Source organism: Geospiza fortis, unplaced genomic scaffold (genome assembly GCF_000277835.1).
Source record: "Geospiza fortis unplaced genomic scaffold, GeoFor_1.0 scaffold346, whole genome shotgun sequence".
NCBI classification, from domain to species: domain Eukaryota; kingdom Metazoa; phylum Chordata; class Aves; order Passeriformes; family Thraupidae; genus Geospiza; species Geospiza fortis.
The window spans coordinates 3024436-3052397 of NW_005054361.1; the positions used below are offsets into that span (position 1 = coordinate 3024436).

At 38.4% G+C, this 27962-nt stretch overlaps 1 protein-coding gene across 1 annotated transcript in view; it reads right to left on the reverse strand.

The window, feature by feature from the left end:
• The window catches only part of DNAJC13 (DnaJ heat shock protein family (Hsp40) member C13), a 48397-nt gene that overhangs the window by 13237 nt on the left and 7198 nt on the right, over window positions 1-27962 (reverse strand). Inside the window, 37 exon segments of the mRNA XM_031059389.1 lie at window positions 2-59; window positions 673-840; window positions 1191-1370; window positions 2636-2755; window positions 2960-3034; window positions 4470-4654; window positions 5786-5921; window positions 6495-6573; window positions 7386-7501; window positions 8160-8361; window positions 8955-9109; window positions 9288-9333; window positions 10270-10424; window positions 10865-10949; window positions 11391-11593; window positions 11990-12094; window positions 12242-12343; window positions 12687-12749; window positions 13697-13856; window positions 13935-14038; window positions 16111-16264; window positions 17426-17508; window positions 18021-18035; window positions 19215-19358; window positions 19497-19592; window positions 20618-20693; window positions 21846-21967; window positions 23224-23280; window positions 23985-24140; window positions 24645-24752; window positions 25004-25103; window positions 25925-26094; window positions 26174-26253; window positions 26353-26519; window positions 27321-27412; window positions 27553-27648; window positions 27734-27940. Coding sequence (XP_030915249.1) covers window positions 2-59; window positions 673-840; window positions 1191-1370; window positions 2636-2755; window positions 2960-3034; window positions 4470-4654; window positions 5786-5921; window positions 6495-6573; window positions 7386-7501; window positions 8160-8361; window positions 8955-9109; window positions 9288-9333; window positions 10270-10424; window positions 10865-10949; window positions 11391-11593; window positions 11990-12094; window positions 12242-12343; window positions 12687-12749; window positions 13697-13856; window positions 13935-14038; window positions 16111-16264; window positions 17426-17508; window positions 18021-18035; window positions 19215-19358; window positions 19497-19592; window positions 20618-20693; window positions 21846-21967; window positions 23224-23280; window positions 23985-24140; window positions 24645-24752; window positions 25004-25103; window positions 25925-26094; window positions 26174-26253; window positions 26353-26519; window positions 27321-27412; window positions 27553-27648; window positions 27734-27940 — 4420 coding nt within the window.

Genomic DNA, 27962 nt, shown 5'->3' on the forward strand with positions numbered 1-27962 from the left:
GTCCCATTGTTCCAGATCAAGTAGGGGTTCTCTGTGTTACTGTTAAGCATCTTCAGAGTCTAAGAAAAGGATTTACACATTGTAACACATTTACACCAGTTTTGGATCATTATGCACAGTAATCAGCATGTTTCATGGTAATCCCATGAACAGCTAGACTAACTACACAAACAAGTTTAAAGTAGGAAACTTCCCATATTGGAAAAACATACAGGAAAAACAGTATGTGCAAGTTATGTAGTAATATACAATCTAAATTTTCTTTTTCTCTTTGTTCTGCTCTGAGACACACTTCAGATTTTCCATCCATTTTTGACAGTGAAAAGCAACTACCTGCAGTATGTCTTTACAGATGACTTCCTTGGCTCCACTTTTAAAGAGTTAAGTTTAACCCTTGCTCTCCATCATCATTATGCCCTCAAGCCTTGAACAATTAACTCTACTTTTTTGTTCCCGGATTTGTTTTGCAAATATTAGTCTATAAAGCACTGTTCCTGTCCATAGTGTTTGAGGCTGAACCGGTTTTGTTTCCCTGCAGTTACCTCAACTGCAAATAAAAATCACACTGCTGTTCTCAGTATCAATTTGGTCTAATAGAGTTCAGTGTTTTAGAAGTGACCAGCTGCTCCCTTTATAAATCACTAGAGAAAGTTTTGGCCAACAGATGCTTACCTCAGTAGGACTGACCACAGCAAGTTTTCTTGCAATGTAGGGTGTCAACATTCCAGCCAAGCTTTTCCTGATCGCTGGGTTTTCAGGAGTAGCTTGTTCGTCAGAAAGATACCCTCCAAGGCGACTCAGGGCCAGGAGACTGAGCTTAGCAAGGCTATTTGCTACCTCCTGAAAAATATGGAGACAGTTTGAGAAAACCTAGAGCTTTCTTCTGATAGCAAAAATTTACTTTTATACTGTTTGATATAGAGTAAAAGTGTCTTGCATGAAGTCCATTAGAAATCATGGGCTTTGGCAGCTTTAACAGTTGAATGCTTTAAAAAACAAAAACAACAACAACAAGAAGAAACAACTCAAAGAATACTCATCACCATGCAAAAAAATCCCTTCTAAAACTCTGTTGATGTTACTCTTCATGCTATTCAATGATTCTAACAAATATTTGAATACACTTGGTCTCTTAGTACGAGATGGCAAACAACAGCCACTGATTGTTGACAGCACCTCAGCAACATTACCTGGTGGTTTGAATCTTCACTTTTCTGAATCCCGCTCTCCTCCAGTGTATAGTCATAGTTGAAGAGGTAACCCAGTAAGTACCACAGAACTCCAGCTTGGAACAAATGTGTTTGTAGCCAGTAATCTAAGGCAAAGGAGCTAACACACTCTACTCCTAAAGCAGCTACTCGTGGTATGGTCTGGGGGGAGAAAAAAGAAGTTTGCCTTAAAGCCTGTAACCAAAGAATGCCAACTGGTTTCTGTACATAAGATTTAAAAAACCAAACTTGCTAATTCTGCAGTACTATCTAAGCAACCCAGAGACAAAACTGAAGTAGACATAATATCTGCAGCTGTAGTATTGGTAACCAACAACAAGGCTAATTAGTTAGCATCTTTCAAAAGGAAGAGTACTTGAATAGTTATTTCATATGATTAGAAAGAAGCATTGACGAACTGCTAGGAAAGCAACTCAGAAGTGCAGCAGAGATTGCCAGGAGAGTTTTTTACAGCAATACATTTGTCCTGCAGGGACTAAAGAGCACACAAGCATATACAGTCAATTACTAGAATCTGGTTTTAGTCTTCCGTTTTCACACACCCCACATGAAAAGTTAAAGACAAGCTTTCCTGTTTTAATTCAGACAAAACTAATCATTTTTATAACATGAGGCAAGTTCAAAAGAGCTAAATGGCAAGCAAACTTCTTAAATAATGTTCCCAGGGTTTATGCTGACTTTAGAGTCTATCTGCTTATGCAAGGCCTAGTTGTAGTACTTTTATCTGCTGATTTAGTACAGTAAGCCAAGCTGCCTGATGTGTCAGTTAAAAGGCAAAAGTAGCTGAATCTTTAGAGTGGCTGCAGTTTAAATCTACAGTTTAAATGGATTCAAATACAAGTCTTTAAACAAGGTAGTTGAGTTCTGTATCTCATGATTTGCTGGGATCTTACAGAAGGGTTTGACCAGGCACTGCAACTATGAGGAAAGGCCGAGAGAACTGAGTTTTTTCACCCTGGAAAAGAGAAGCTTCAAGGTGACCTAATTGGGCCCTCAAGTACCTGAAGGGAGCCTGCACAAAAGGGGGAGAGGGACTACCTACAACAGTATGGAGTGACAGGATAAGGGGAAAAGGCTTCAAACAGAGAAAGTAGGTTTAGACCAGATATTAGGAAGTATTCTTTACTGTGAGGGTGGTGAGGCACTGGAACAGGTTGCCCAGAGAAACTGTGGATGCCCCATCCCTGGCAGTGTTCAAGGCCAGGTTGGATGCAGGTCCAGGCAACCTGGTCTAGTGGAAGGTGTCCCTGCCCACGGCAGGGGAATTGGAATTAGATTAATTTAATGTCTCTTCCAACACAAACCATTCTATGATTCTGTGACTACCTTATCTGCCCAAAACCCAGAATATTCTCCTAAACATTTAACAGTTAAACACCCATTGGACAAAGGAAAGGAGCACTCACCTTGCCATAATACAGTAGTCTACAGAGGTCCTTAATTATGTTAGGCATTTCTGTAATCTTCTCTCTGCATTCCTCAAACTGAGCTGCAACACTATAACACTTACTAATGTATCCACATACCTACAAAACACAATATTTTATTGGTTCCAAGAGGAGAAAAAAATGCATATTTATAATTGTATTTTTATATGTACAACACTAGATCCATGTTTTTATTATCTATACACACACACTTGGTTTTATTATCGTATTATACATATACATACACAATGCAATCTTCTGAGAAGACCATACACTCATTTAAAGCTGCTGCTTTAAACTCACCTGTACAGACATATCATCTGGTTTGCTAGATCGAGTCAAGACTGCTACACAACGATTAAATGCTTCTTGCAATACCTGTGAGGATTGGATGATGCACAAATTCAGTCACAACAAAAAGAGGTAAAAGCCAGCAAAAACAAAACATTAGCTCATAAAGTCATTTTTAATGGCTGAAAGGAAACATTTGACAAAAATCTGCTGCTTGCATAAGTGGTTTGTAGTGCAAAATTCCTTGTAAGTGCTAGTAATAACCATTGATGCTTTAAGAGCTGACAGTCTTCTCACATGTGAGCTAACACCTCAGTCAGTGGGCAGATGACAGTAAGCTGTGTGGGAGTGTGGATCTCCTGGAAGGCAGGAAGGCTCTACAGAGGGATCTGGACAGGCTGGACCAATGGACCAAGGCCAGCTGTGTGAGGTTCAACAAGGTGAAGTGCTGGGTCTGGCACTTGGGTCACAAGAACCCCATGCAGTACTACAGGCTGGCGGCAGAGAGGCTGGAAAACTGCCTGGCAAAAAAGGACATGGGGGAGCTGCTCACCAGCCACTGAACATGAGCCAGGGTGTGCCCAGGAGGCCAATGGCATCCTGGCCTGGATCAGCCACAGCATGGCCAGCAGGACCAGCACAGTGATTGTCCCCCTGTACTCAGCGCTGGTGAGGCTACACCTTGAATGCTGTGCTCATTTTTCAGTCCCTCTCTACAAGAAAGGTATTGAGGTGCTGGAGCATGTCCAGAGAAGGCAACAGAGCTGGGGAAGTTTCTGGAGCACAAATCTGATAAGGAGGAGCTGAGGCAGTAGGGGTTGTTTAAACTTGAGAAAATAAGGCTAAGAAGAGTCCTTATCACTCTCTACAAGCACCTAAAAAGAGGCTGTAGTAAGGTGGGGATTGGTCTCTTTTCCCAAGAAACAAAAGACAGGACAAGGGGAAATGGCCTCATGTTGTGCCAGAGAAGGTTTAGATTGGATATTAGAAGAAATGTCTTCACTGAAAGGGTGGTCAAGCACTGGAACAGGCTGCCAAGGCAAGTGGCTGAGTTGCCATCCCCGAAGGTAATTAAAAAGGCATGAGGATATGATTTAGTGGAACCTGCAAAAGTTGGGATTAACAGTTGAACTCCATGATCTTCAGCATCTTTTCCAACCCACATGTTTCTAATACTGTAATATGTGCAATGAAAAGGCCTTCTGCTCAAGTGACTTGTTCACATTTATCTATTCTTTCCCATAAAAAATGTAGCAGTTTTGTAAAGGAGTAGAGAAACTTTGTATGCAGCTTGCTTATCCACAGTTCAATAGGCAAGCCTAGGTCCAGAAAAGGGCATACTCTGCAAGATGTTTCTCCTACTGTATCCAGAATATCTGAGATGTTAAGAATAACAGGTGTCTCAGGACCAAAAGTGATTCTCAATTACATCTGATTTCCCAGGCATTGAGAATCTAAGATTTCTAGCTATGGAAAAGTTAAGACTAAAAGCATGCCTTTCAACAAATTTCTTTACATTTACCTCAATTCCACTTTCTCTCCTCAGTTCTTCTGCATTTAATGCTGAACAACTGACAGTATGAAAAGCAAGTTCTGTAGCAGCAGGCAACAGTGGAGATTCTTTGGAAAACAGAAGGTCATCTGATGTTTCAATGGTAATGGTCTTTATCAGCATAGGATAGCCTGCATACTTGTAAGGTTTCAAATCTGAAAGAGGAAAAAAAGTCCAAGCTTATGTATATGCACAGTCTAAGCAATTTAAGCCACCACAAAATTATTGGTGGAAGATATATCAGACATACAAGGACTAGGAAAGGAAGCCAAACACCCAGGGAATCTGGAAGAAGACTGAGCAATCCACACAATCTAACTCCACATCACATAGAACTGCTCATGCTAGAAGCTAACAGAGCTTCACAGGAAAAACTCATTTAAGATCAAAAAGGCTTATCTCCAGCTCAGTAAGCCCCCAAGCTCAAAGCCTTCCCAATGATACTTGTCTCTCTCCAGAGAAACTCAAGTATAGCTTGGTCTCTGTCTTGGGCTAGGACTGACTAACAACAAGCCTATAAGGACCTTGTCCAGTTTGACATAACAATTTAAAGTTTTAAATTGCATTTTTTATTCCTCTAGAATACAGTAGTGCTAAAGCATAATTTCATTTTTCATATGGAGCCAACTGCAAGCCAACACATTTAAGTCTATACCAATGCTATCCCTAGCTCCACCTAACTGACAGGACCAGGACTGCACTTGAGGTTCTTAGTTCACCATTATAATGTAACACTTAAACAGCAAAACACTGTTGGCTTTGCAAGACTTGGACATGGCAGCAGCTACCAGCCTGGGACTGTAGCTGGAGCCAAGTGTAAGGGTGGTCTAGCTATCCCTCTTTCCCAACTGAGCAATGAGATAGGTTGTGTTGCAGCACACTCAGCCAAGGACTCTAACACTGGTCAGGATTCCGGCAAGAATGGCTCATTGTCAACAGCCAGATGATGTAATCTCATGTATAACCAGCATCTGGGTGACTGAGTACTAGCGAGGATTTTTCTGCATAGACAGAATTCTCTGTACAGAGGAGGATTGAAAGTAATTAGTATTGGAGCAGAGCACTTCAAAGAGCTATTCATGCTGTTTTGAATTAAGTTTTACTGCAGATTAGTTTATTTCATAGAAGAAAAAGTCCTAATTTGAAGCCCTATACCATAGCTACATAGTGCTGTGGCAAGTCAGAAACCAGATCAACAGAGCACAGACTAAAGAAGAGAGGAGATTAAAGCTGACTGAAGTGACCTCTAAATAAATGAACATAAAACACTGAGGCAGCATGCTTACCTTCCTTATGCCTGTTGAAGAGGATGCTTTGAGTTTTCAAGATCAAAATTATATTTTCTGGATCTGGCCCATCTATCACCTTGGCAGACTTTGTGCACAGAAACTCATATGCTTTATTAACTTTTTCAAACATATCCTGCCAATAAGGAGAAATACCCATAAGTGTTGTTAAGAACACTCTAAATTACTGGAGCATAGTTTAAGTGCAAGTAAAATAAAGCATTTCAGGTTACTAGCAACAGCACTAGCTTTGCTGCCTCACTGCACTTCAGGAAATACTGCAAACACTGGTTGATAGATTACTTTTCTTTTGTCTCCTGAACTCTGTCCTAGGTAAGAGACTTTAAGTCAATCATACTATGACAAAAGCAGTAAGTACAGCTGGATTATGAGAATGGGCAGAGGATGTAGTCAGTCTCTGAAACGGAGCAAGTAGCTTGTTTAGGTCCTGTGTAACTCTCTAAACAAGGCCATTTCTGAGATATGAGTCTGACCTGACTACACCAGTTTACTGTAGAAATCCTAAATCCTTGAATGGTATTAGTTAAATTATTAATCTGTAGCATTAATCTGTATTTTATCATTCGCCTAGAGTATAGCTTTTAAAAGGAAGAAAGACAATTTAACTGTGCATTTCAAAATTCTTAATATACCTAAGAGCTGAATATGTTCCCATTTTATTAACATCATAAATTTGTGCTGTACATACCCTGCCTTCTGGATTCTTGTCTGGGTGGTATTTTTGAGCCAGCCTGAAATAAGCTTTCCTGATCTTACTTTCATCATTCCTGCAATAAAACAAGTTCCATCAATTACACTTAATAACAAAAAAAACTAAAACAACCACAGCAAAACAAGTCTGGGGTTCTGAAAACAGTACTAACACTAAGTGCAATTGAGTGAAAACTACAAAGCTCCCCTATTTAATTTTTAAAATTCTGCTTCATCATCTTACACTGAATGGGGGGTAATTGTGTGGTCACAATAGGAAGAAATCTTAAAGACTGAAAGTATTTCAATACTTTCAAGGGGCTCAAAGCCCCTCAATATTTTAAATGAAGTATCCAAATGAGCTACAAGTGTTGAAAGGTAGAATTTCACCATTTGCAGTAAGTTCTTGAAGTATAAACAAACTGCTGTTGGTTCAGTTCTAGTGACCTGAAGTCAGAAACCAGTGGCAAGACAGGACACAAAAAATTCTAAGGGTATAATCACCAAGAAAAAAAGGCATCATGGGGGAGGGAGAAGGATTATTACAGAAAAAAGCTCCTTTGAACATATTCAAGTTCTGCTATATTCTTTGCTCACTGTGGTTAAAGTTCGTCCTTTAAAAGAGCAAAGCTCAGAGCATTCTTTTCCCCATTCTCAGTTTACCTAAACACTTTTTAACAATTATTTTCTCAAACATTGGAACTGTACTTTCAAGCTTTCTTTCTTTTTAGCAAAGCAGTCCTCCACTGTGAAAGAAGCAGGTGCTACACGTGACTGAGCTGGTACCACTAACTCATTCCATGTACCAAGATAAGAAACTTCAGTTTATTCAGTGCATGGAGTTTTATATAAAGTATTTATACAACTTGAAATCCTGAAGACAACTTACTGGCCTTGTCCTCTGGGTAGGTTAAGAACTTCATAGGCATCATCTATTGACATAGTAGGTGGCTTCTTCTCCACTTCCTTCTTCCAAGCTTCCAGGGTGTCTTTCAACAGTTTAACCTCAAGAATTACAATTTATTAGTGTTTCATTTATGGTGACACCAGTATACATAATTTTTAATAAAATGCTGCTTTACTAATGAATCCTGTATTTTATTCAAGATAAAAGCACCTTGAGATTAAAATTACTATGTAAGAGTCAAATTTGAAGATGGAGAATCACTTAAATAAGACACAGTTCAAATCATGATACTATAGAAACTGAAAAGCTGCATGAATAAATAAAGCTGCTTAGACAGATCTAGTCCATAGACTTGTACCAAAAATATCTCTTCAGTTAATGTACTGACATGTTAGCTTGGTTTCTTTTGCAGCGTGGACAAATAAGAACCCCAAAGTCACGATTTCCATTCCCTCTCCCCGCTCCCAAAATAAGATTCACTGGAACATTCTCTGAAATTGCTTGGATGCTTGATTTTGCTATTTAAGTAGTCACCACAAGAAGGATACACTTATGAGATTGCTATGTAGAAAGAACACTATGCTGTTTTGAGATAAAGTAGGGTTTAATGTATTTACTTGTGGACCAAAATTCACAATAAAGGAGTTACTTGCAACAAACCTAGCACTTGATTTTGTTAATATTTTAGGGCTTTTCATTAACTTTCAGGACTGGAAGATCAAGAACTAAATGAACCCTAAAATACTTCTTACTTACTGGATCTTTAATTGGCCAGTCTGGAAATCTGAGCGTATCACAAAGGTGCTTGAGGTAATAAATGTTACAGAACAGCTCATTTTCCAGTTGGGGATAGTTGATAACAGGGATGGGACAGTATTGGTAGAGGGCTCTTGTATTGCTTTGAAGACGAGGAGTGAAGTCAGCAAGATGAGCAGCAATCTTCTCAATCATTAGACGCCTAAAAGTGACAAAGTTTAGTTTAACACTTGCCCAGCAGTCCTCAATCCTCACTCACTGCACAAGCATGTTCAATGATTTCCTCTGAAAAGGTTTTCCTTAGAAGTTTCCCACATTTCAGTAGGGATTTAGAATAGGAGTCTGTCCTATTCTCTTAGAGCACTATTTAAACACCATGAAAATTAGTGTATTAAATCAATTAAAAGTGATATTTTCCTTTTCTCAACACCTCTTTACTTTCTGGAAGACCCTAATATGTACTGGAATATTAGAGGTATATCACATAGATAAGTGCTGATAATAAAAAAGTACATATAAATGAGTAAGTATAAAGCACTTCACCAAGTCTCCACTCACAAAAGTAACTTAAGACATTCAGGGAAATATTCCCCTTCCCACTGCCAATTCTGCTCTCCCCTGACCTGGTTATTTTTGGTTGAAGCAGAGCGCAATGCAGGACACTGCCCTTGCAGAAGGCAAACAAGAGGAAGCCATGGAATCCAGGTATTTTCAGCCTTCTTTAAGAACATCAAATATCTCTTCAAGATAACCTGTAGTTCAGATTTATTTGTCCCTCTGACAGAAAACAGTTACCTCATTTCATTGCTCCAAATTGCTTCCGGAGTGTCAAATTCTCCAAGGAATATCTCAGAAAATTTTTCTGGTTCATAGTTTTCTAAATAACACACCATTGCTTCAGGAAGAATATGTCCAAGTATACTTCTTTGAACTATATCTTGACTTTTTGTCTACAGAAGAGATCACATGGTCATCTCAAAGATAATTGAATTCTGTCTTGCTTAATAATTTGAGACCTAAAAACTTTCCCCCTTTTCCCTTATAGTAGATAAATTCCAGTTAAAACATCTACAGGTAGGCTGCAAAACCATTTGGAAACAGAGGTAGTTACTGTTGCAATTTACTCACTTCTTCAGACTTGAAAGCTTGTTTTGTATGTGTGTATTTCAAAAACCTAGAAGAGAAACAGCAGTTATCTTCTTTTTGTTTGATACGTAGGTACTCTTGAATAGTAGCAGACCAACACAGTCCAGCTGGCAGGTATTACACATTTACTTTGAGATAAAAGAGTAACTGCAACAGTTGTATGAATTTATGTACTAAGTTCATTAAAACCTTGGGAACTCCACCAAGCTACGCACTCCTGTGTTATAAATCTTGCCTCATGTTCATAATTTCCGTTTGAAACTCTTACTCCTGAAAGCTGGTTTTTTATACACACAAAAAAAGATGCTGATAGAGACGCAGACAACCTCTGCCCTGTTAGATCGTCACTGCAGGGATGACACAGGATTATTTTAGACTAAGTGCTGACAGTTCTATTACACCAGAGTCATCATGGAAGCATGCAATCATTGCCCAATGCATTTCACTGTCCAAGAGACTTAAAAAGCTGTCCTACAACTCCAGTTATGAACTACTGCATTTAGAAGGAAAGTACTGACAAGAATGGCAGTAGCTACCTAAATATGCAGTGCATTATCCAGCAGTACAGACTGTTTTAACTGTTTTAGGCTTCAATATTGAAAGAGGCTATTATATTTTTTAAACTCTTTCAATAACTGTCTAGTATCAAAAACAACATCAGCATATATGTGTAGCCTGTCTTACTACTTTTTAGTGCTTGTAAATCGCTTATTCTACAGTAAGGCATGCCTAGTTGTACTGTTAGAACTGTATCTTCAGACACATTCTCATTCCCTCTCTGGAAGGATAAGAAATTAACTTTTTAGTGAATTTCTAAATTTAGATCATGTGGAGGCAATTCTTCTAGAAGAAGAATTTCATGCTCGTTACAGCAAGCCACACTCTCCAGAGCATGCAGAGATGTAGGACAGCAGTCCTGAGCATGAGTAGTCAAGAGGCGCTTTTGGCTACTCTTTTTCCTCACCTTGCAATAGGAAGTACATTGGAACCTGTGTACATCATGATGAAGAAGAATACTCCACTCAGATAAAAACGAGGTAACTGAGGGTTGTCTTGCATGACATGAGAGAGCAATACAGCAACTTTTTCCACCAGGATAGGATCAAAAGTCAGTAATAGCTGAAACCAAACACAAGCATTTATATCAGCTGCAAGTAATCTAACCAAAATTGAAGTTTTAACTAATTATTGGGGCAACCCAGAAATTTATAGGTATTACAGTTAAAGAATACTTCAGCTTAAAAACAAGTGTCAATCAAAAAACATTCAAAGTTGAAAGGGACCTCCGGGGATCATCTCGTTAAACCCCTCTGCTAGAAGTGTGATCTTCTAGACCTGGTTGATAAAGACCATGTCCAGCTGGCTTTTCAGTTTCTCCATGGCTGAAAAGCACAAAATTTGCGACAACACCCTATGAAACGAACAACTGCTTAGTCAGGAACCTGCACAATGTTACAATTGTTCTTTGATGCATTTACCTCATCTGAAGTATTCACATGAGGAAGACAGAGCAAGTGAAACTTTCACTCATTCAGGTACATTTTTGAAGAGTTACTTACCTGAGTGATATGAGGAAGGCAAGTACTATCTGACAACAGCCTTTTCACTCTAGGCAGAGGTCTTATAATAGCATTATCTTGATCCCTAAAAAAATCAAGTAGTCAGCAGTAAGCACACTTGTGCCTTTTCTCTTTCAAGAATGAACAATTTTATTAAGCATAAGTATTAGACTATTGAAGCCATATTCTTTGTCTTTTTTTTTGTTGACTTCAAAGTTTGTTATTAGACTTGTGTGGTTTAGTGTCCTGCATTAAAGCAGTTTTGTTTAAGTTAAACAAGAGCCTGCCTATAGCATTAGAAATGCACATAGCTTGTGCATTCATTCTTGCAGTTCCTTTCACAATATTAGTATTGTCTCATTTACAAACTCTCTATTTGCCCACAGAATTAATTACTACCATGTAAAAGGCTCTTTAATAGAGTTCCTTAATGAACTACTTCCTAAGAAAAGCTTTAAGACAGGATTTATTAATTCATACATCTGCCAGATAAAGTTAACCCCTTCTGCTGAAAATCACTGCTTACCTGCTGGGAAAATATCCACACATGGTGATGAGCATGTTGAGGACAAGTGTGGCAAGGTCAGTCTCATTCAACACAGGCTGCCCACTGGCAAGCAAGCACCACTTCAGCTGAGGGATGACCTGTAAGGGTCGCCAGCCATCCATACCCTGAGCCCAGCAACGAGTTTTTGAAGTCACCTTCCCATTGTTCCATAGTTCCTGCATCTATTGCAAGGTTAGAGATGAATTTAGTTTATTCAGCATTCAGAGCCACCTTTGCTCCTGAACACTCACATTCATGACAAGCTTTTAACTGCTATATGGTACACTACTATAGTTACATGAAATTTCAATGTGTTCACAACTCTGTCATGGAATCACGAAGAAGAAAGTGTTGATTATGTTGAAACTAACTGAGGCATGGAGGGGTAGGCAGTCTTACCAAAAAGGCTGCAGTTCTTGGCATTACATCAAGTCTCTTATCTAGCTTTAATCCTTATTTAAAGAGTTACTTGGAGAACATTCTTTAGCATTGTTTATGGTCCCTCTCACTGTTTGACACACACCCAGTCACCGAACAAAAATAATTTGTCAAGTTGTGAGTCCGAAGCTGACAGGTACCTCTTGAAAGCTGTAAGGACCACTCCTTTCTTTGTCAGCATTGCCAAAGTACCATTCTTTCTCACTCTCCCTCTTCGCATCAGGTGCTGCCTCAATCACGTTGCTCTGGAAGTGGATATTTACAAGAACAGCTTTAGCTTCACAGTGCAAATATCACATTTCTACAGGAAATGTGAAAAGTACATTGATTTCTTTAAGAATTGTCCCTTTCACAGAGCAACATATGAGTAGTAAGAAACAAAGGCCCCGTACCTGTAAAGGGACTGTAGCTCTGCTCGTGTGAAGATGTGCCAGAGTAAGAAGATCTACAAGGATTCTGATACCATTTGAATCCATAAGGTCCTTCACATTTCTCTGTAAACAAATGAAATGAGTTACCAAAAGCATTTTCTAGATAAGCATTGCTGCAATTAAGCATTGCAGAGTTTTATTCAAGTAAGAAGTGACCACAAAAAAAGTCAAATCATTCTCTAAAGTGACTGGATTTGGTGCAATCACCACAATATCTACACGTTTCCTTCAGCCTTCTCACTAGTAAATAACAGCTATCAGATTCCAGAAAGCTGTATCAAACATTGTTCTAAAACTTCCTCAGTACTTGAATTTTGGTTCAACTTAACCCTGAAAGACTACTTCAGACTATTTTATACAGTCAAAAGGCTGATAAACTGTTGTTAAATGTACACGGCCACCTTACCTTATTGAGGATCAGCTTGTTGAGGAACAGGATCAATCTGTCCCGCTCAAGCCTGTCAGTGCACTGTTTTAGCAGAAAAGAACAACTTAGTATTTCATAGTACATACTGGAAGTTCTTTTCAAAAGCCAGCATAGTTGCAGCTGCAAAGCCCCGTATTTTTTTTTCATGCCCAGAAAAACTGATGACTATTAAATGTTAAGTTTCATGCACAGCTAATAAAGGTAGTTTTCTGCCACTAAGAGCAAAGGCCTTGTTGCCCTCCAACACTGATGTTGCCCTGGATCAAATCCACTATTCTGCCAAGTCCACTGTTCTATCAGGACTATGTTTGGATTCCCAGTGAACCACATGAAACAAGCACAAGAGAAAAAGAGAATGCTTTTAGCCAGCAGACAGAGAGGGTCTTTGATATTTCATCCCTGGTGAGATTATCAAGGCTTAAGGCAAAATAACAAGGGACCACCCTGGTTCAGTTTCACTTTCAACAGCCAAAACTCATGCTGATGCAAGGAAAGAACTCCTTCAGACTGCATGGAAATTTATTTTTGCAAGCTGAATCAGTTGTCAGACATAACTTAACAGACACTTAATAGGCAAAGCAGCTACTACTACAAATCTAATCCACCACATGCGCTCATCTAAAGCTATTATTTCATTAGGTCTGGGGCTATGACTCAAAGTCACTACTCTGAAATAATGCGATATAGAATAAGATTCTCCTCTCATAAAGCTTCTGCATTTTTCAAAAGCAAGCTGAAGTTACATCTGCATTTTGTTGGCCTTAAAGAGACTAGTTTGAAATATCTCTAGGATCAGCAGGTTTTTTAGTTAAACTTTAATGAAACTGAAACAAAGGGAGATTCTAAGAACAGCTGTTGACAGCATGGAAAAAAGTATTCACAAGCTGCAAACCCAAAACCTGGGTTTCACAGTAACTTGAAGGATCTGAACATATGTTGGACTAGCAGTATGTTAACTAATATATCCAGTAATTTAACATAATTCTTACCCTTTCCAACATTCCAACAATGTACTTAGTATCAGAAAATGGTCCTATTTCTTCATGACACCTTCCATAAACAATGGCCAATGCTTGCAGACATAAGCATTTCATATTCACTTTTGGGGTAAGCAAGAAGCGATGGTAGAGTTCATTAAAGAATTCATATCTAAAAAAGAAAAGAGATTTTAGAAAAGAAAACAAACACAGACCTTAGGAATGAGATAAGGTTTTAATAATGTCTCACGATCTTTTGATTGCTCCACTCTCTTCAGTTTCATCTTCTTCCAGCAGCAATCTTAGATAATAATCCCCTATTTTTATTTCCTCAGAAAGGCACTCATATTTTACCTGTAACACAGAAGACCTTACTTAACAGCATATATTGTTTCTCCTTCTCTAAGTTTTTGCTCGCATAACCATACTGAGCTCGACTGCATCTAAAAACTCAACAAGGTTAGCAACCTCTCCTAAGCTGTAGGAAAACTGAAATCTGTAGGTTTTCTGTTAAAGAAACACACATCCACAGAATAAAAGTCACTGGCTATTGCTGCCCCCCTGAATAAATGAAGCTTCTCATCATACTGAAATCTCCATTTCCAGCTTTAACTAACTTGTTTTTAATACCAGCTGGTTTTATTAACTAAACTTGGATAACACATGATGCATTCAGTGACTCAAGTTTGGTAAGTACTTATTCCACTGCAAGGTATTTCACTTAATGTTACTGCAAGTATGAAATACAAGCATGACCTAATTACTAGTTATACTTGCTATTGTGCTGGATAATAAAAGCCTAGAGGTATCAGTTCACAAAACAAGAAGCTGAAGTAAAATTGCACAATAAAAGCCATCATTAACTTCAGAGCAACTACATTAAATTTAACAAATGCCTCAATGTTCAGTGGTAACAAGAATTTGGAAGCACTTCAGTTAGAGGTACTTCTAACATACAACAAAAGCCACTCTACAGTGGTTTTTCTTATCTATAGTTTGCAGATTAGTGTCATGAGGCACAACGTTATCTACAGATTTGATCACAGCATTACATATAATGATATCCCACCAACTGGTATGCTTTCAGAGGAGTATCAAGCCACCATCCTCCTTGGCAAAGTGACAGGTTTTACAGTTGATAGAAAAGCCTCTGTCACCACTATCTAGTTCAAATACTCACAGCATAGTCCAATAACATCTTCACTACTATTTAAAAGCAAATCTGTGAGACAGCAGCTGTTTAATCCAGTCCCAAAGTATCCTGGCTTGTAGCTGCAAGAATGCTACTGCTACATTCCAGCAGCATAAAGCCACATAGGAGCATAGGGTACATGGGGGAAGTCTGTATTACTAAATTTCAAATCTTTACTTCTGGTTCTGTCCCAGTTTGCAGTGCTAAAAAGTTAGGATAGCAGACACTGACACCCAGAAGTCCTGATCTATACCTGAAGGAAGCTTTGAAACACAAATGACAGTGCAAGAAATATGAATCTAAACCCAGTCTTAGCTATTTCCTGTATCAATGTAAGAAGCAACCTGTAGTTGTGTGACAGGGATAAACTGCATACATAAAACTGCTCTCTCATAAAAGATTAGCCTGGTGTCTTGCAGTTCTTCCTAATTTGCAGAGCAGCCAGCTGAGAAATTCGCCAAACCAAGTTTGTTCTCATTTCACTAACAGTTCTCAGCTCAAATTTCACTAGAAAGCCATACTCTAACAAGGAGGGCAATGGGAATATCTAAGGAATATCTTGTAGCTGAATTTAAGGGTGGCCTTGCTTTGCTTAAGCGTTACACATTAATTAGAACCACATTGTTGTGTGGAACCACAACACTACCAGAGATAAGAGCATAGTACAGGAAGTGTTTATTAGCACATTACTTAAAAACATCTTGCAAGATGTTTTGAGAAAGCCAATCAGGACCATACTGCTATAATTTACAATGCAGTGTGTTTTAGCCCTATAACCTATTCATGATTTGGCAAGCCAGTATTTAACAGACACAGGATTACTGAAATATGAAGGAAATAAAGACAAACTTGTTATCAGGAAGAAGTGACTTCTGAAACTACCCAAAACAATTCTGATAGAACACACTCAAAAACAAGTTTGACTTATCTCGACAACAGTGCAAGGACTATCTATTAATGCAAGAATACACCACGGATTCTGATAAATGTTTAATCTCTACAGCATCATTTGTTAGATTAAAGAAGCTTCTGTTTTGCCCAGTGACACTGGATAGTGACACTGCCCAGTACCTGTTCACTGATTCAAGACTTAGGAGCCGATTCCATAACCCCCCAAAAAATCTAGCTTGCAGTCAAGATCATCAACACAAGATTCACTTGTAGAATAAGAGACAGAAGTGACATTTCAAGTGATACTTTACAGATGCAGTTTGTCCTATGGCAGGTCATTTACCTCAAACTCCTGGTGGTTCCATGAGATAACATTAGCACTACCAAGTTCTCTGTCAATATTAAATGCTCTCATCTCAGACTCAAGAGTATCTCTCAGTTCTTCCCGTGTTTTGAAGTTCCAAATCAAATTTGATCTAGCATGATCCTGAACAAATCTAAGAAAGAAGTTACATAGTTTAAACCCCTCAAAATATTATCTGAAAAACAGACAAGATTCAGCTGGCAAACTAGGAGAGACTGTTAGCATTAACACACCTTAATTAGAAGGCAGAGAGCAGTGGTATCCAGTTGGTACAGCAATTACAGTTGCTCACTTGTATCCTGTTTTGATAGCCGTGGAGGCTAGCCTAGGCTAAAGCATGCCTGCGTCATCCCTTAGGGCTCAGTTTGCCATCTGCATGTAGCTGATGACCAGGAGACATGCAAGCAATTCACTCTAAGCTAGTAAGGGCTACAGGTAAACAATCCAGAGCAGCAGACATGCACATACCAGCTGTGTTTTAAACCAATAACAACATAAAAAAGTAGCTTATGCAGTAAAATAGAAGTTGATGTCTTAAATGTCACAAAACAGTCAGTGGAAATTCTTTAGTAGCAGTTACCAACACAGCCTTTGGATACAAAGACTGAGAATGGACTTTAATACCAAAGGTTTAGGAGCACACAGGTCTTCCTTTCATGAAACTGTATTTGACATTTAGAAACAAGCAGTTAGGTTTATGGAATTTCCCCAAGCTTGCTTACATCGTTTGATAGCCAAGCCAAGCTTTATTAGTCTAACACAATGGCTCTAGCCAAAGTCATGTATTTTTTTCAGATGGAAGCCCCTCCCTTGTAAATTTTGACAGCTGTAAGAACTCACAGGTAAGCAAGCTGCATTTAGGACCTGTGGCACTATTTGAAATCCAGTATGCATGTGTTTTCTCTTGCCCTGCTTTAAGCTCATGTTTGTTCCAGTTCAAGTTGCAACATCTTGAGTAGCTTACAGGTACCATCAAACTACAATACTTTCCAGTGCTACTTCACTTGGCCTTCAGTACCATGCAGATTTGCACCTGCAGTTTGTTATTTACTCTTCCTTTTGGTTAAAGGGAAAAAATTATGTAGTTTGATATTTCAGAATCTTTCTAAATTCCTCCTTTGCCTAAACACAAGCAAAATCCTTAAGTATAGCTTAGGGGGTTTTCAGTAAGTAGCTGTTACAAAACACTTGCACTGTTTCAAGGCAGGCAGAAATTCCAAGTCACAGAAACTCAGAAGATATTAACAAAAATATCCAGCCAGATAAAAACCTGTATTAACTTTAGTATTTTCACCTGTAATAAAAGAGATCCCAGTTTGCTTCTATTTTTATCCTTTGGCGCCGTTTCCTTAATATCACTGGTTTTTGAATCATGTTCTGCAAAATAACCAAATTTCATGAGTCAGTAGAGGCAGATGTCTCCCATTTTTCCCCTTTTAAAATAAAATGCTATATTTTTTACACTCCTTCAAAAACCATACTAAGTTAAGCCTCATTATTAATGTCTCCTTTTCTAGTGAGTAGTAGCCACAGACTTTCACAAGTGTTATTTGCACCAAGTTAAATCATGCCAGAGAAACTTTCAGCTGTTTGACACATCATTTGTTTAGAAGCAAGTTATTCCTGAGAAAAGCTTAATTCCCACCACCATAGGTATTCATCAACTCCAAAGCTGATGGATGTGAAAACTCACATGAAAAATGTTTTGCCCTTCAAAGGAAAGAACTAGAGGAAGTCACAAAAATAAAACCAAGCCTGACTTGGTCACTGAAAGATTCCCTATTTTGATGAAGCATGAAATCACTGTTATCATCTACATGAGGTATCACATGCAAGCAGAAGTCTGAGCAACAGAGTCCACACAAGTGACAAGAGATATACAGACTCACCATATTGTTTCTGTCCTGATTATGAAGAAAAATTGGAAGAAAAAGAAAAATACATTTAACACCCCAGAGTCACTGAAGTAATTTAAAGCGGTAACCCCAAACTTGCTACTACATCTTCCAAGTTACACTTGCACACATTTGCTGTGAAATGATACAGCTCAGAACTCCACACAGAAAAATGACTCTTTAAACTCAGTATCTAGACAAGTTGTTTAAAATGCAATTTGACCTTCCACTGTTTTTCACATTTTTTCATTTCTCCTGTTTTGAACCTAATTCACCATTATTTCACAAATATTACTGTCAAACTTCTGCACCACATTCTACATCAAACCTGAGTTAGATTTTCGTAAATGAAAAATTATTGCTATATCACAACAAGTACAAAGACAGGCATTTTCAATACTCTGCATTGTGCTTTTCATCCTTCTTTGCATGCACAACAGACTGTTTCACTTCCAGAATGCATAAAAACAAGCTTAGTCAATATAGTAAAGAAAGTTAAGGGAAACACCTTGTAATCAAAAGAGTTTGTCATTTCGAACATGGCAATTAAACTAAAAGAAAAAGGAGACCAACACACTCAAGCAACACTTAAGCTCTCCTCTTACAATATCAGACCAAAACAGATATTTATGACTTCAGTCTTAATCACTGACCTTAGGTACAGTCTTGTGTTGCCCTTTAAGCACTGAGATACCTATATTCAAGTGAATCCTAAGGTGATGTCCATGGCAGGGGAAATAGGACTAGATGATGCCTAAGGTCCCTTCCAACCCAGGTTATTCTATGATTCTTCAAGAAGGTTCCATAGCTAAAATATCACTGGTGTGAAGTACATAATTTTGAATGCAAAGCATATTCCATTTCTTTTAAATATACCTCAAAAACTGGTTTTGCCACATTTCAAGGAATTTTCTCCCATATAATCATCTTACAAGAAATGCATACAAGCTGCACTGCAGTTTGATACAGTTGGCTAAAGCCTAATACATATGCTGAAGGAATTAATTTGCCTGATTTACATTCTCCCTGGATCCTGTTTCTAACCCAAGAATAGTAAGCGCTAAAGAGTTTGCTAAAAGGAAGGAGAACTCTCAAATCACAACACTTCTCTACTATTTCAGTGTGTGTTCTGACACTCAATTGTGACTTAGTCAAGTTACTCTAACAAAGACTTTTAAATACTTTTACCTCTTTTTGAGCTATGCCCATTCGATCTCTCCAGTGCATCAAGACTAGATCCACCTTCTCTTTGGCAAATTTTTCAACTTCTTTTGCAGCTTTTCCAGCCAGTCTCTGCCACTCTGGTACTTTATTGAACTTGCCATACTGATCCTGCAGAATAAAACCAATTACTTAGTTGTGGGTTATCTTTGCTGCAGGTCAATGCAGCAGTCAAGTGTCTGTATTACAAAAGTCAATAAGACAATATATCTATATAATGGAATAGGAAAGACAACTACAATTACTTACAGTTGCGATTTTTAAGTTATCTCTAACATGCATTCTATCAGCATCTTTTTCAGGAACGGGATCAGCACTGTCAAGGTATGCCAGCAAACCTGGTGGCTAAAAACATTTAAAACCAGTATAAACACACACGTGGCTAATTAACAGAAACCAACACTTCAGGTAATAACACAATTTCTTTAAATCAGGGATTTCAATTTATATTCTATTCTAAAGTAGGTATGTAAAGTTCCAGCTTTTTTTTTTTGCTGTGAGTAGTAAAATGCCACCATCTCAGCAGAATTGCTTAACAGAGACTTATTATTGGCTTCAGTGCAGCAGAACTCTTGGCTATATCCCATTTCTTAAAGCAGCACTTAATGCACCTAAAGAATGCAGGAAGAAAAGAGTTGATCCCAGGGCAATACTGAGAGAGATGAGTAATACTAGAATCCATCCATATCCTCTGATATGGACTAAATGTTACATGTGACATTAGAGATGAGACAGTCTTTTTTGACTAAGCTTTCCATAAGATAGTGTTCAAGATGAGGACAGCTTGCTCTGCCAAAAATGAAGGAACTGCTATTTTGAAAGTAAAAGCTAGTAATTTAACAGATAGGATAATTTCTTACAACACTATTTATTGAACTAACTTCACTGAAGTAACTTAAGCAAGAAGCATTCAGGAGGCTGTAAGGGTGAAAACATATGAACGATCAGCATATGAACTAACAACATATAGATTTAACCAAGTTACAAGTAAACAAAGTTGGACAGGCAAGGCATGAAAGCATGGACAGAACTCCTGATACCTTAGCTTCTTATTGGCAGAAGAAAGCATTAGAGACACGCTTACAGCATGTCCCCCCCTTAAATCAAGTAAAAGAAGACACCTTATTTTAAAGTTTTTTGTCAAAGTATCTTAAAAAGTGTCAAGAAAGTAACAAAATTTTTAGAGTATGAGACACTTTGAACCTCATCAATATCCTTTAATTAGCAGATGCCAGACTGCTGATCTCCCAGGCAAGACCTTCCCCTTGAAGGGAAAAGGGAATATGTTTACTACATAGACTGTCCCAACTTTGATACTGCAAGCTTTCATATTTTATTTTTTTGCTACTCCATATTTTGTTTTTACTTACCAAAATACGTTTCAACAAATTCATAGCAGTTTTGTTCTCAGCTGTCCAGAGGCCAACCAAATGTCTACTTAACTGCCTGAAAAAGCCATTGAAATTAACAAACTGCAAGTTAGTACTTTAAACAGACTTTTAAACCACTAAACTGTCACTCTTACCATGCTGATGAAATGAAGATGAGCAAGAGCTTCGTGCTCTTGAGTGAGTACGAGCACAAAGCATTACATTGTTCAAGGATATGCTTAGCATGCTTTAAAGTGTTGCCTCTAAGAAGTTCCAGTGAAGTTAGTGGAACAGCAGCAGCACATGCTTTTTGATCTAGACCTCAAAGAACACTTGAGCAATAGAGCAGAAACATCTAATAACCAAGTGTAAGTTTATCCAGCCAACCTTAACTTACAGCTAAACTTAAGAGGCTAGAAGCCATCAAGAACATGGTCTACTTGAAATTCTTAATACCAGTTATTGACTAGAAAATCCTTTCTGGGAGCCTGCCTTCTATGCCAACTGATGCTTTCTGCCAACATTTGTCACTAGGATTCTACTGCACTGAACTGAAGCATTGCTACAAGCACATTGTAAGTAGTAGCACCAAACAGAACTAGCATGACAGATGGTTTCATACCCGCTGTCTCCTGGATGACACACAGCGGCAACAAGCTCCACTTGTCCCTACATTCCTTAGCAACTCTAACCACTTAAGCAATTCACAGCTAAAGCTTCTATAATCTTGTATTTGGGTGGAATTAACTGAATCATCACTCATCCTCCACAGCATACTCTCAGAGATCACAAGTTCTACTAACTGTTGTTTCAGGGAATAACTTCTGTGAGGAAACTTCTCTCTCAGATAGGGTGGGTGATCCTAACTGCATGCAAGATGTCTGAGATGTGCACATCCATTTTTATACAGTTGTACAGTATAAGTTGAAACTTTTTACAAGTTCCAAACATTCTACTCGCCTTTTCTTTCCATGAATTAAAAGAAATAAAAATCAAAACTTCAGCCATTAAAAAGTAACCAACCCAAACCCACTTTAACAAAAAAATAATCAAGGGTTTATTAAGTTGCTGCAATCTCAGCTGAAGCTTGTCCTACTAAAACATACCAGCTGCTAAAGAAAATATTCTCCTGAAGAACTGCAGCTTTTCTTCCTTGACCTCCCAATGTTTGCTAGGCCATTACTTAGATTTTTTTTTAAACATGATATATCAAGTGAGATGGACATACCTATTTGTAAGCATCCTCTGATCTGTGCTTATTGTAAACATAGCAGTGTGCAAGTGACGAGGTAAGGCACCTTCACTGAGGGCAAGATCTTGCATTTTGGTAGCAATCTCTTTGTCTCCTTCCTTTGGAAATAGGGCAAGATGATTACTAAGGAAAGAATCTTAGTTAAGCTGCTTTTATCTCAGTCTAAATTTCCAAGGCCTTCTTGACCATCAATTATACCAACTAATATTCAAAAACCAGAAGCTAGAGTATGATAGGTTTTAAGTGAAAGTTCTCAACAGCAACTGTTCAATGCTGTAGTAAAGCTATGGACCAGATAACTGGTAGTTACATCTATGAGGACAGTAACTGAAGAGGGCAGGATGCCTGTCTCCCATCATACATCAGGAGGTTGTAGTAGCAGAAACAATTTCACACTGCAATTATAAATTAGGATTAAACAGAGAATGGCAGCCACACATAATTGCTTGTTGCTTGACTTTTGCCGACAGTAACCACTTAAGATTAACGGCTGCTGTTCAGTTTAGACAGCTACATGGGTAAGACTGCCACTCAATCAAGACACATTAGTTGCAATGAATAAGAAAAAGCTTTTGCAGCACTTTTACTCATCTAAATTACAGGACTTTTATTAAACAACATAGTAACTTTCAACTAACATTATCAGGTGCATTGATGGAAACGTGAAGATTTGGAATACCTCTATTTCAAGTGTTCATTCACTTCCATTCCAAGAAAGTACTAGATGGATTTCAGATGCATAAGCCATTGTGATACAATGAGGCACTAACTTAAGCCCTGAATTTCAACCCAGGAAATGTCAAGAGTCAGTTAGCAAGGTCACCCTGCAACAATCATGAGCAACCCTTGAAAAGTATGGACTTGGCCCATACATTATGTGGTATGGAAACTCAAAGCCAAAGCAAGAAGGGAGGCTGACATCACTAGCCTGCTCTGGGACACTACTGCTTACTAATCCCAGTCGCATTCCATCTAGCAATGCATCCCAGGAAATAGGACCTTTCCTCCTTGAAGTACCCTCCAACATGCAGAAGTCTGGCGGCTCTGAGGTATGTGGCTGAGCTACGTACAACATTTACAGCCAAATTTTGACTGCAGTATGAAGACATGCAAGGCACTACCTAATGTCCCAACTCACATGCTTTCCAAACCCCCAAGTGTAAGACAAAGCAAGTTGCTATATTAAACCACTCACAATTAAGCAGGTGCTCTGTTCCTCACTTCCAGCTTCCCCCTCCCCGCTCCCCACTTTGAGAAGCTAATATAACAAACTTCTCTTGGTAAGCAATTGCACTTCCAAAATAGACAATACATATTTTGCATGCTATCCCAGCTAGCATTGATAAAATCTCACCTCTATTATTGCCTTCATCACCAAACCTGCTCCTTTCACAATTGCCATGGAAGGGTGCTAGAACAGAATGTTTACAAAAAAATTATCTAAGTGCAAAAACTGAAGATTAGGTCATCTGTGATTCAGTTTCCTTAACTAATGTACACAGCTGTTCTACCTCCAATTCACTTAGGTGAAAGCTACCCTTAAGAAGAGTTCCTACCCTATATCTTTGAACAAGCATCTCTCATGCAATACCCAGACAGAATTCCTGGCACTGAGCAGCAGTATATACCAGAGAAGCTGACACTAATCAAAAGCAGAAGAAAATACTATTTTTACAATAAGAAGGCATTAACATTTTAGCTAAAAATGCTACAATCCTTACAAGTTTACTACTGAAGAGGATGTTACTCTTGTTTTCCGACTCTTAACTCTCATTTACTGAGAAAAAAACAAAAAGGCAGAAAAGTTGCCAATCAGGGGAAGATCTGTGTATCTATTAAATCTATCCTAAAGTCCAAGTGGTATTTTACTGTATTTCTGGAAACAGGTCCTAGGCAGTCTATTCTACAATGATTTGGCATATCATTCACTATAGAATAATCACCTCAATCTGATATCTGAAGGCAAAATAATAAGCTACTAAAACATTCACCAAGATAGAAAAGATTTAGGCACATTAATCAGCTGAAGCCAAATCCATCTTTCAGTAAAACAAGACAAATTTCATGTTCACTGATTACCTGAAGCCTCTAATAATAGTGAAAAGTAAATCTTACCTGAAAGAGCTTAAATAGTGTTCTTCCATTAGATGCCACCATTTCCAACAACATGTCAAACTGCTGCCCCTCAGTAGTCTCACTATATGGAGCACATAGGGCAAATGTCAGGAAGTCCAGAAGTGAACTAATTACTAGGGCACCTGTCCCATGATCCTGAAATTAGGAAGACAGGTATGTAACTCAGATATAGTGGTCCGAGAGTATTCATGATGCTGAAGGTGCTCTTGCCTGTCATAGCATTAAAACAGTCTGTAAAGAAACCTATGGGTTTAAAATATTCCATTACTCTGAGTATGGCACTACCCTGGTAAATAATTGGTTTTTAAAGCATATTAGAGACTCAAAATACTTTTATCTAGTTTAATCCCACAAATTCGAGTTTACACTATTCTTTTACTTAAAAGAAACATCCAGTTTTCACATTAAACATGCAAACATTTGTTGCAGGACATTCAAAATCTGTGGTATTGACAGCTATGTCCTAACCTGTCAAGATCCAATCTTAATTAGAACAAACTTCAGTGCCAGAAAAAGCTGTATTTTCAATTGTAGGTGCAAATACATTCAAAGATAAATCTCACCATGATAAAAGCATTTTCATTGAAATTAGGAAAGGCACTTAAAGAAGTTTAAATCTGTTTCCAAAATTTGACTTACCACATGGGAATTGAATTTCTCTAGTAGATTTTCTAGAAACTTCTTTGAAGAAAGAAGGGAAGCTTTGTTCAACTGCTCCTGCCTCAAGTCATAGTCATCATGCATGGGCTATAAAAAAAAGAAGTATTCACTACACAGGAACATTTCAACCCTCAGTTCTTAACAGCTGTAATCCAAAAGCCACTCTCTCTACACACAAAAAGTTCAGTTCAGTTCAAGTTCAGCAAGAAATCACTGTAAAACAAGTCATTCCATGTCTGAACACACTGCAAGTTGAATGGCAGTCCCGATTTCAACATCTTTCAGTAGCCTGAAGTTCACATATTCCAAAGTGAAAGAAACTGAAATTTAATACTTACACACATAAGAGCACACAGCATGTCAATAGAGGCATGGGTTACTCCATCATTGTTCCTTTTGAGAGCTTTCACAACCTTCACTCCTAATCGTTCTCGAAATCTTTTGAAAGGGAAGCAAAACCACTAAGATCAGAAAAGAAACTAAAATCTTAAAATTAAGATTAAATCTAATCAGTGGCCAAGAGGGGTCTGCTCCCATTGCATTTAGCAAGCCAGTACTTTGATATTTTCATAAATTTGAGACTCCTGGTAGGAAAATATTGACTTCACTGTTAACGTGCCAAGCCTATTCATCAAAATAAAGATGTATCTGTGTAGTTACAGGATACTATTTATAGTGAAACTGTAATTTGTAAGTCTCAGACGAACTCCTTTTGTTACTCTTCCTGTCATTCTCTATATAATAGCTCCTCTATATTTCCTAGTCAGAAATATTTCAAAGAATCTTTCATTTTCAGAAAATAGACAATTTCTCTGCTTCCTTAAGTTACTTAAGACAAACTCCAAGCACTCTGTACATACTACAGAAGTACAACCTCCTAACACCATTTTATCTTGTGTTGAACTGACGATAGCAATGACATCAGCATACTTTGAGACTGAAGAACTGCCTACTTCAAGGACAGATGAAGGTACACGTTAAAAACTTTTCCACTAGGAAAATTATTAAACCGTATTTGCCTCAAGACAGAGTATTTAGCACAGGAAGGATCAGCTTTCCTTGCAAATGATTACCTGGGATTCTCAATTTGCACAAAAGTCTGGTGGCAGCCTCATACTACTGAAAACCATCATCTACAGAGTCTTACAGTCCTCTTCAGAAGGGAATTCCATTTCTCACTTTTAGACCTAAGTTACTAACAAAAGTTCAAGACCTATCTTCATCTACTACTTCCAAGCTTGAAGAGACTTTGCACTTACTTTGGAAGCTGAGTAAAGGCAAGGAAGCCTGCTTTTGAAGCCACTAGTCGTCTTACTGCTTGGAATTGGCTTTCAAGCTCTGCATTAGATGCTGCAATATCTCCCTCTTGGGAGAGCAATGCTGTTATGGCATTATTAATGAGCTTCTCCTTGTTTTCTGAGAAGAGACCCTGGTTGAAAAATAACAATCATTAATTTCTTTCTGCATTAGCAACATCTTAAAAGGATGGGTAAAGGCTCTATTCTTACATCTTGTGTAACTGCATGTAGGACTCCACTGTAGGAAATGTTAGCATTGAACCTGAACACAGCATCTGCAAAGTTACCATCTGGAAAGAGACATATCAAAAGTTAAGTGTACAGTACCTGACTCAATATTTGGATGCTTTAAAGAGCACTATAAACCCACATAAGAAGCATTAGCTTACTTGGAGGAGCAGCCAAAAACTTCAGATGAAGGCTCTCTACTTCTTCATCTACAGGCATACTGAGTAACCCCCAACGCTGGCCTTTGTGTGTGGAGGTCATTTTCACACAGACATCTCTATTACCAGAGGCTCTCACTCCATCCAGCAAGCTAGCCAGGAGAGAATCTCTGGGATGGGACAATGACACACAAATACAATTTATATCAGAGAAGCGGTGCCAAAGAAACAAATTATAAGAGAAACAGGGGTAAAAAAACCACATCATGAAAGGCAGCAATACCTGGAATCTCTTACTAATGCTACTGCCAACAGCTACACCTCTGGAGGAAACCACTAACTTTCAGCGTTCCCTTATGCACTGTAAGGAGAGCGCTGACTTACACCCAGTATAGCCAGCTGCAGCCTTTCACTAATGGGATCAATTCCAGATTATCTGTTAATGAGCGACACATGTTGTTAGCCAATTCATCCCTGTGCTTTCTGCAAAACCTCACTTAGCAGGATTAGACTGTATTACAACTGCAAGTGCACTCAGGGACTGTTCTGTTGGTTGTTTTAAATAGAATCAACTAAGACTGTCTCAAGCAGAGAGCTCAAAGGGTTCACAGCCTTCACATTTCCATATCACTTAGACTGTGCTTTCTTCCCTTGTTTCAGATATACTACTTAACCAAGTACAGCATACACAGCACTGTATTGCTTAGGAGAAACACACTGTATCTATCTGCCCAACACCCTTTCATGTTAATCAGAAAGCTTCTGGAGAGATTTCTATAAAGTTGGGATGAAGGTAAATGGGAGAGATTTAGTTCCTGTAACAAACCTTGATTGGTAAGCGGCAGACTGCTAGAACAGCAAGGTTTTGAGTTAACCTCTCCCAAGGGTCAGAATTTATAGAAGCTGAGGAACTAAAAGTGCTACAGTAGTAACTTCCATTTGAATCTGTAATGCACAGAAGCTCCAGTTACCTTTCTGTTGAAGAGTATTTTCGAATTTGTCCTTTGATGAATTCAATGGTGAAAAGCTGGGGGTTTTCACAGTCACACACTATTGCAAATACCTGAAAATAAGGGACAAGGATCCCATTCATGAAGTCGTGTTATTTAGCTACTCTACAAATTAAGGCTTACATATACTATCAATTCCTCTCTTTTAGAGCCTTTATTTGAAGAAATGGTAGTGAGAAAGAATGCCCCTTACCTCGCCTAAAGGTTTCAAAGTTGCAATATTGTACGTAGCTGGATCCCTCTCAACTAAGCAAGCTTCTGTAAGAGCTAGTATTCTTTTCACAGGTTCCTTGTAAAACAAGAGAGAGGCATGCTAGGAAAGAGAATACTTAGTACTTAATAGGAACCAAGTATGTTCAGTCTGACAGCCTTACCAGGTGCCTAGGTGTTATTTTTTGAACAACAAACTCTGCTAAAGACGTTATAGATTCATCATTGCTGTACTTCCCAAAGCGAAGGTTCAAGTACTGCTCAAATTCTAGGGATTCTTTCCTTATCCGCAGAGAGATGCCTATGAAGTTGCCAGCATGGTCTATTGCACTCTTGATAATTTCCTCCCTCTGCTCAGAGGCAAACAGGTGCTGCAAATTTTGTTAGGAAAAA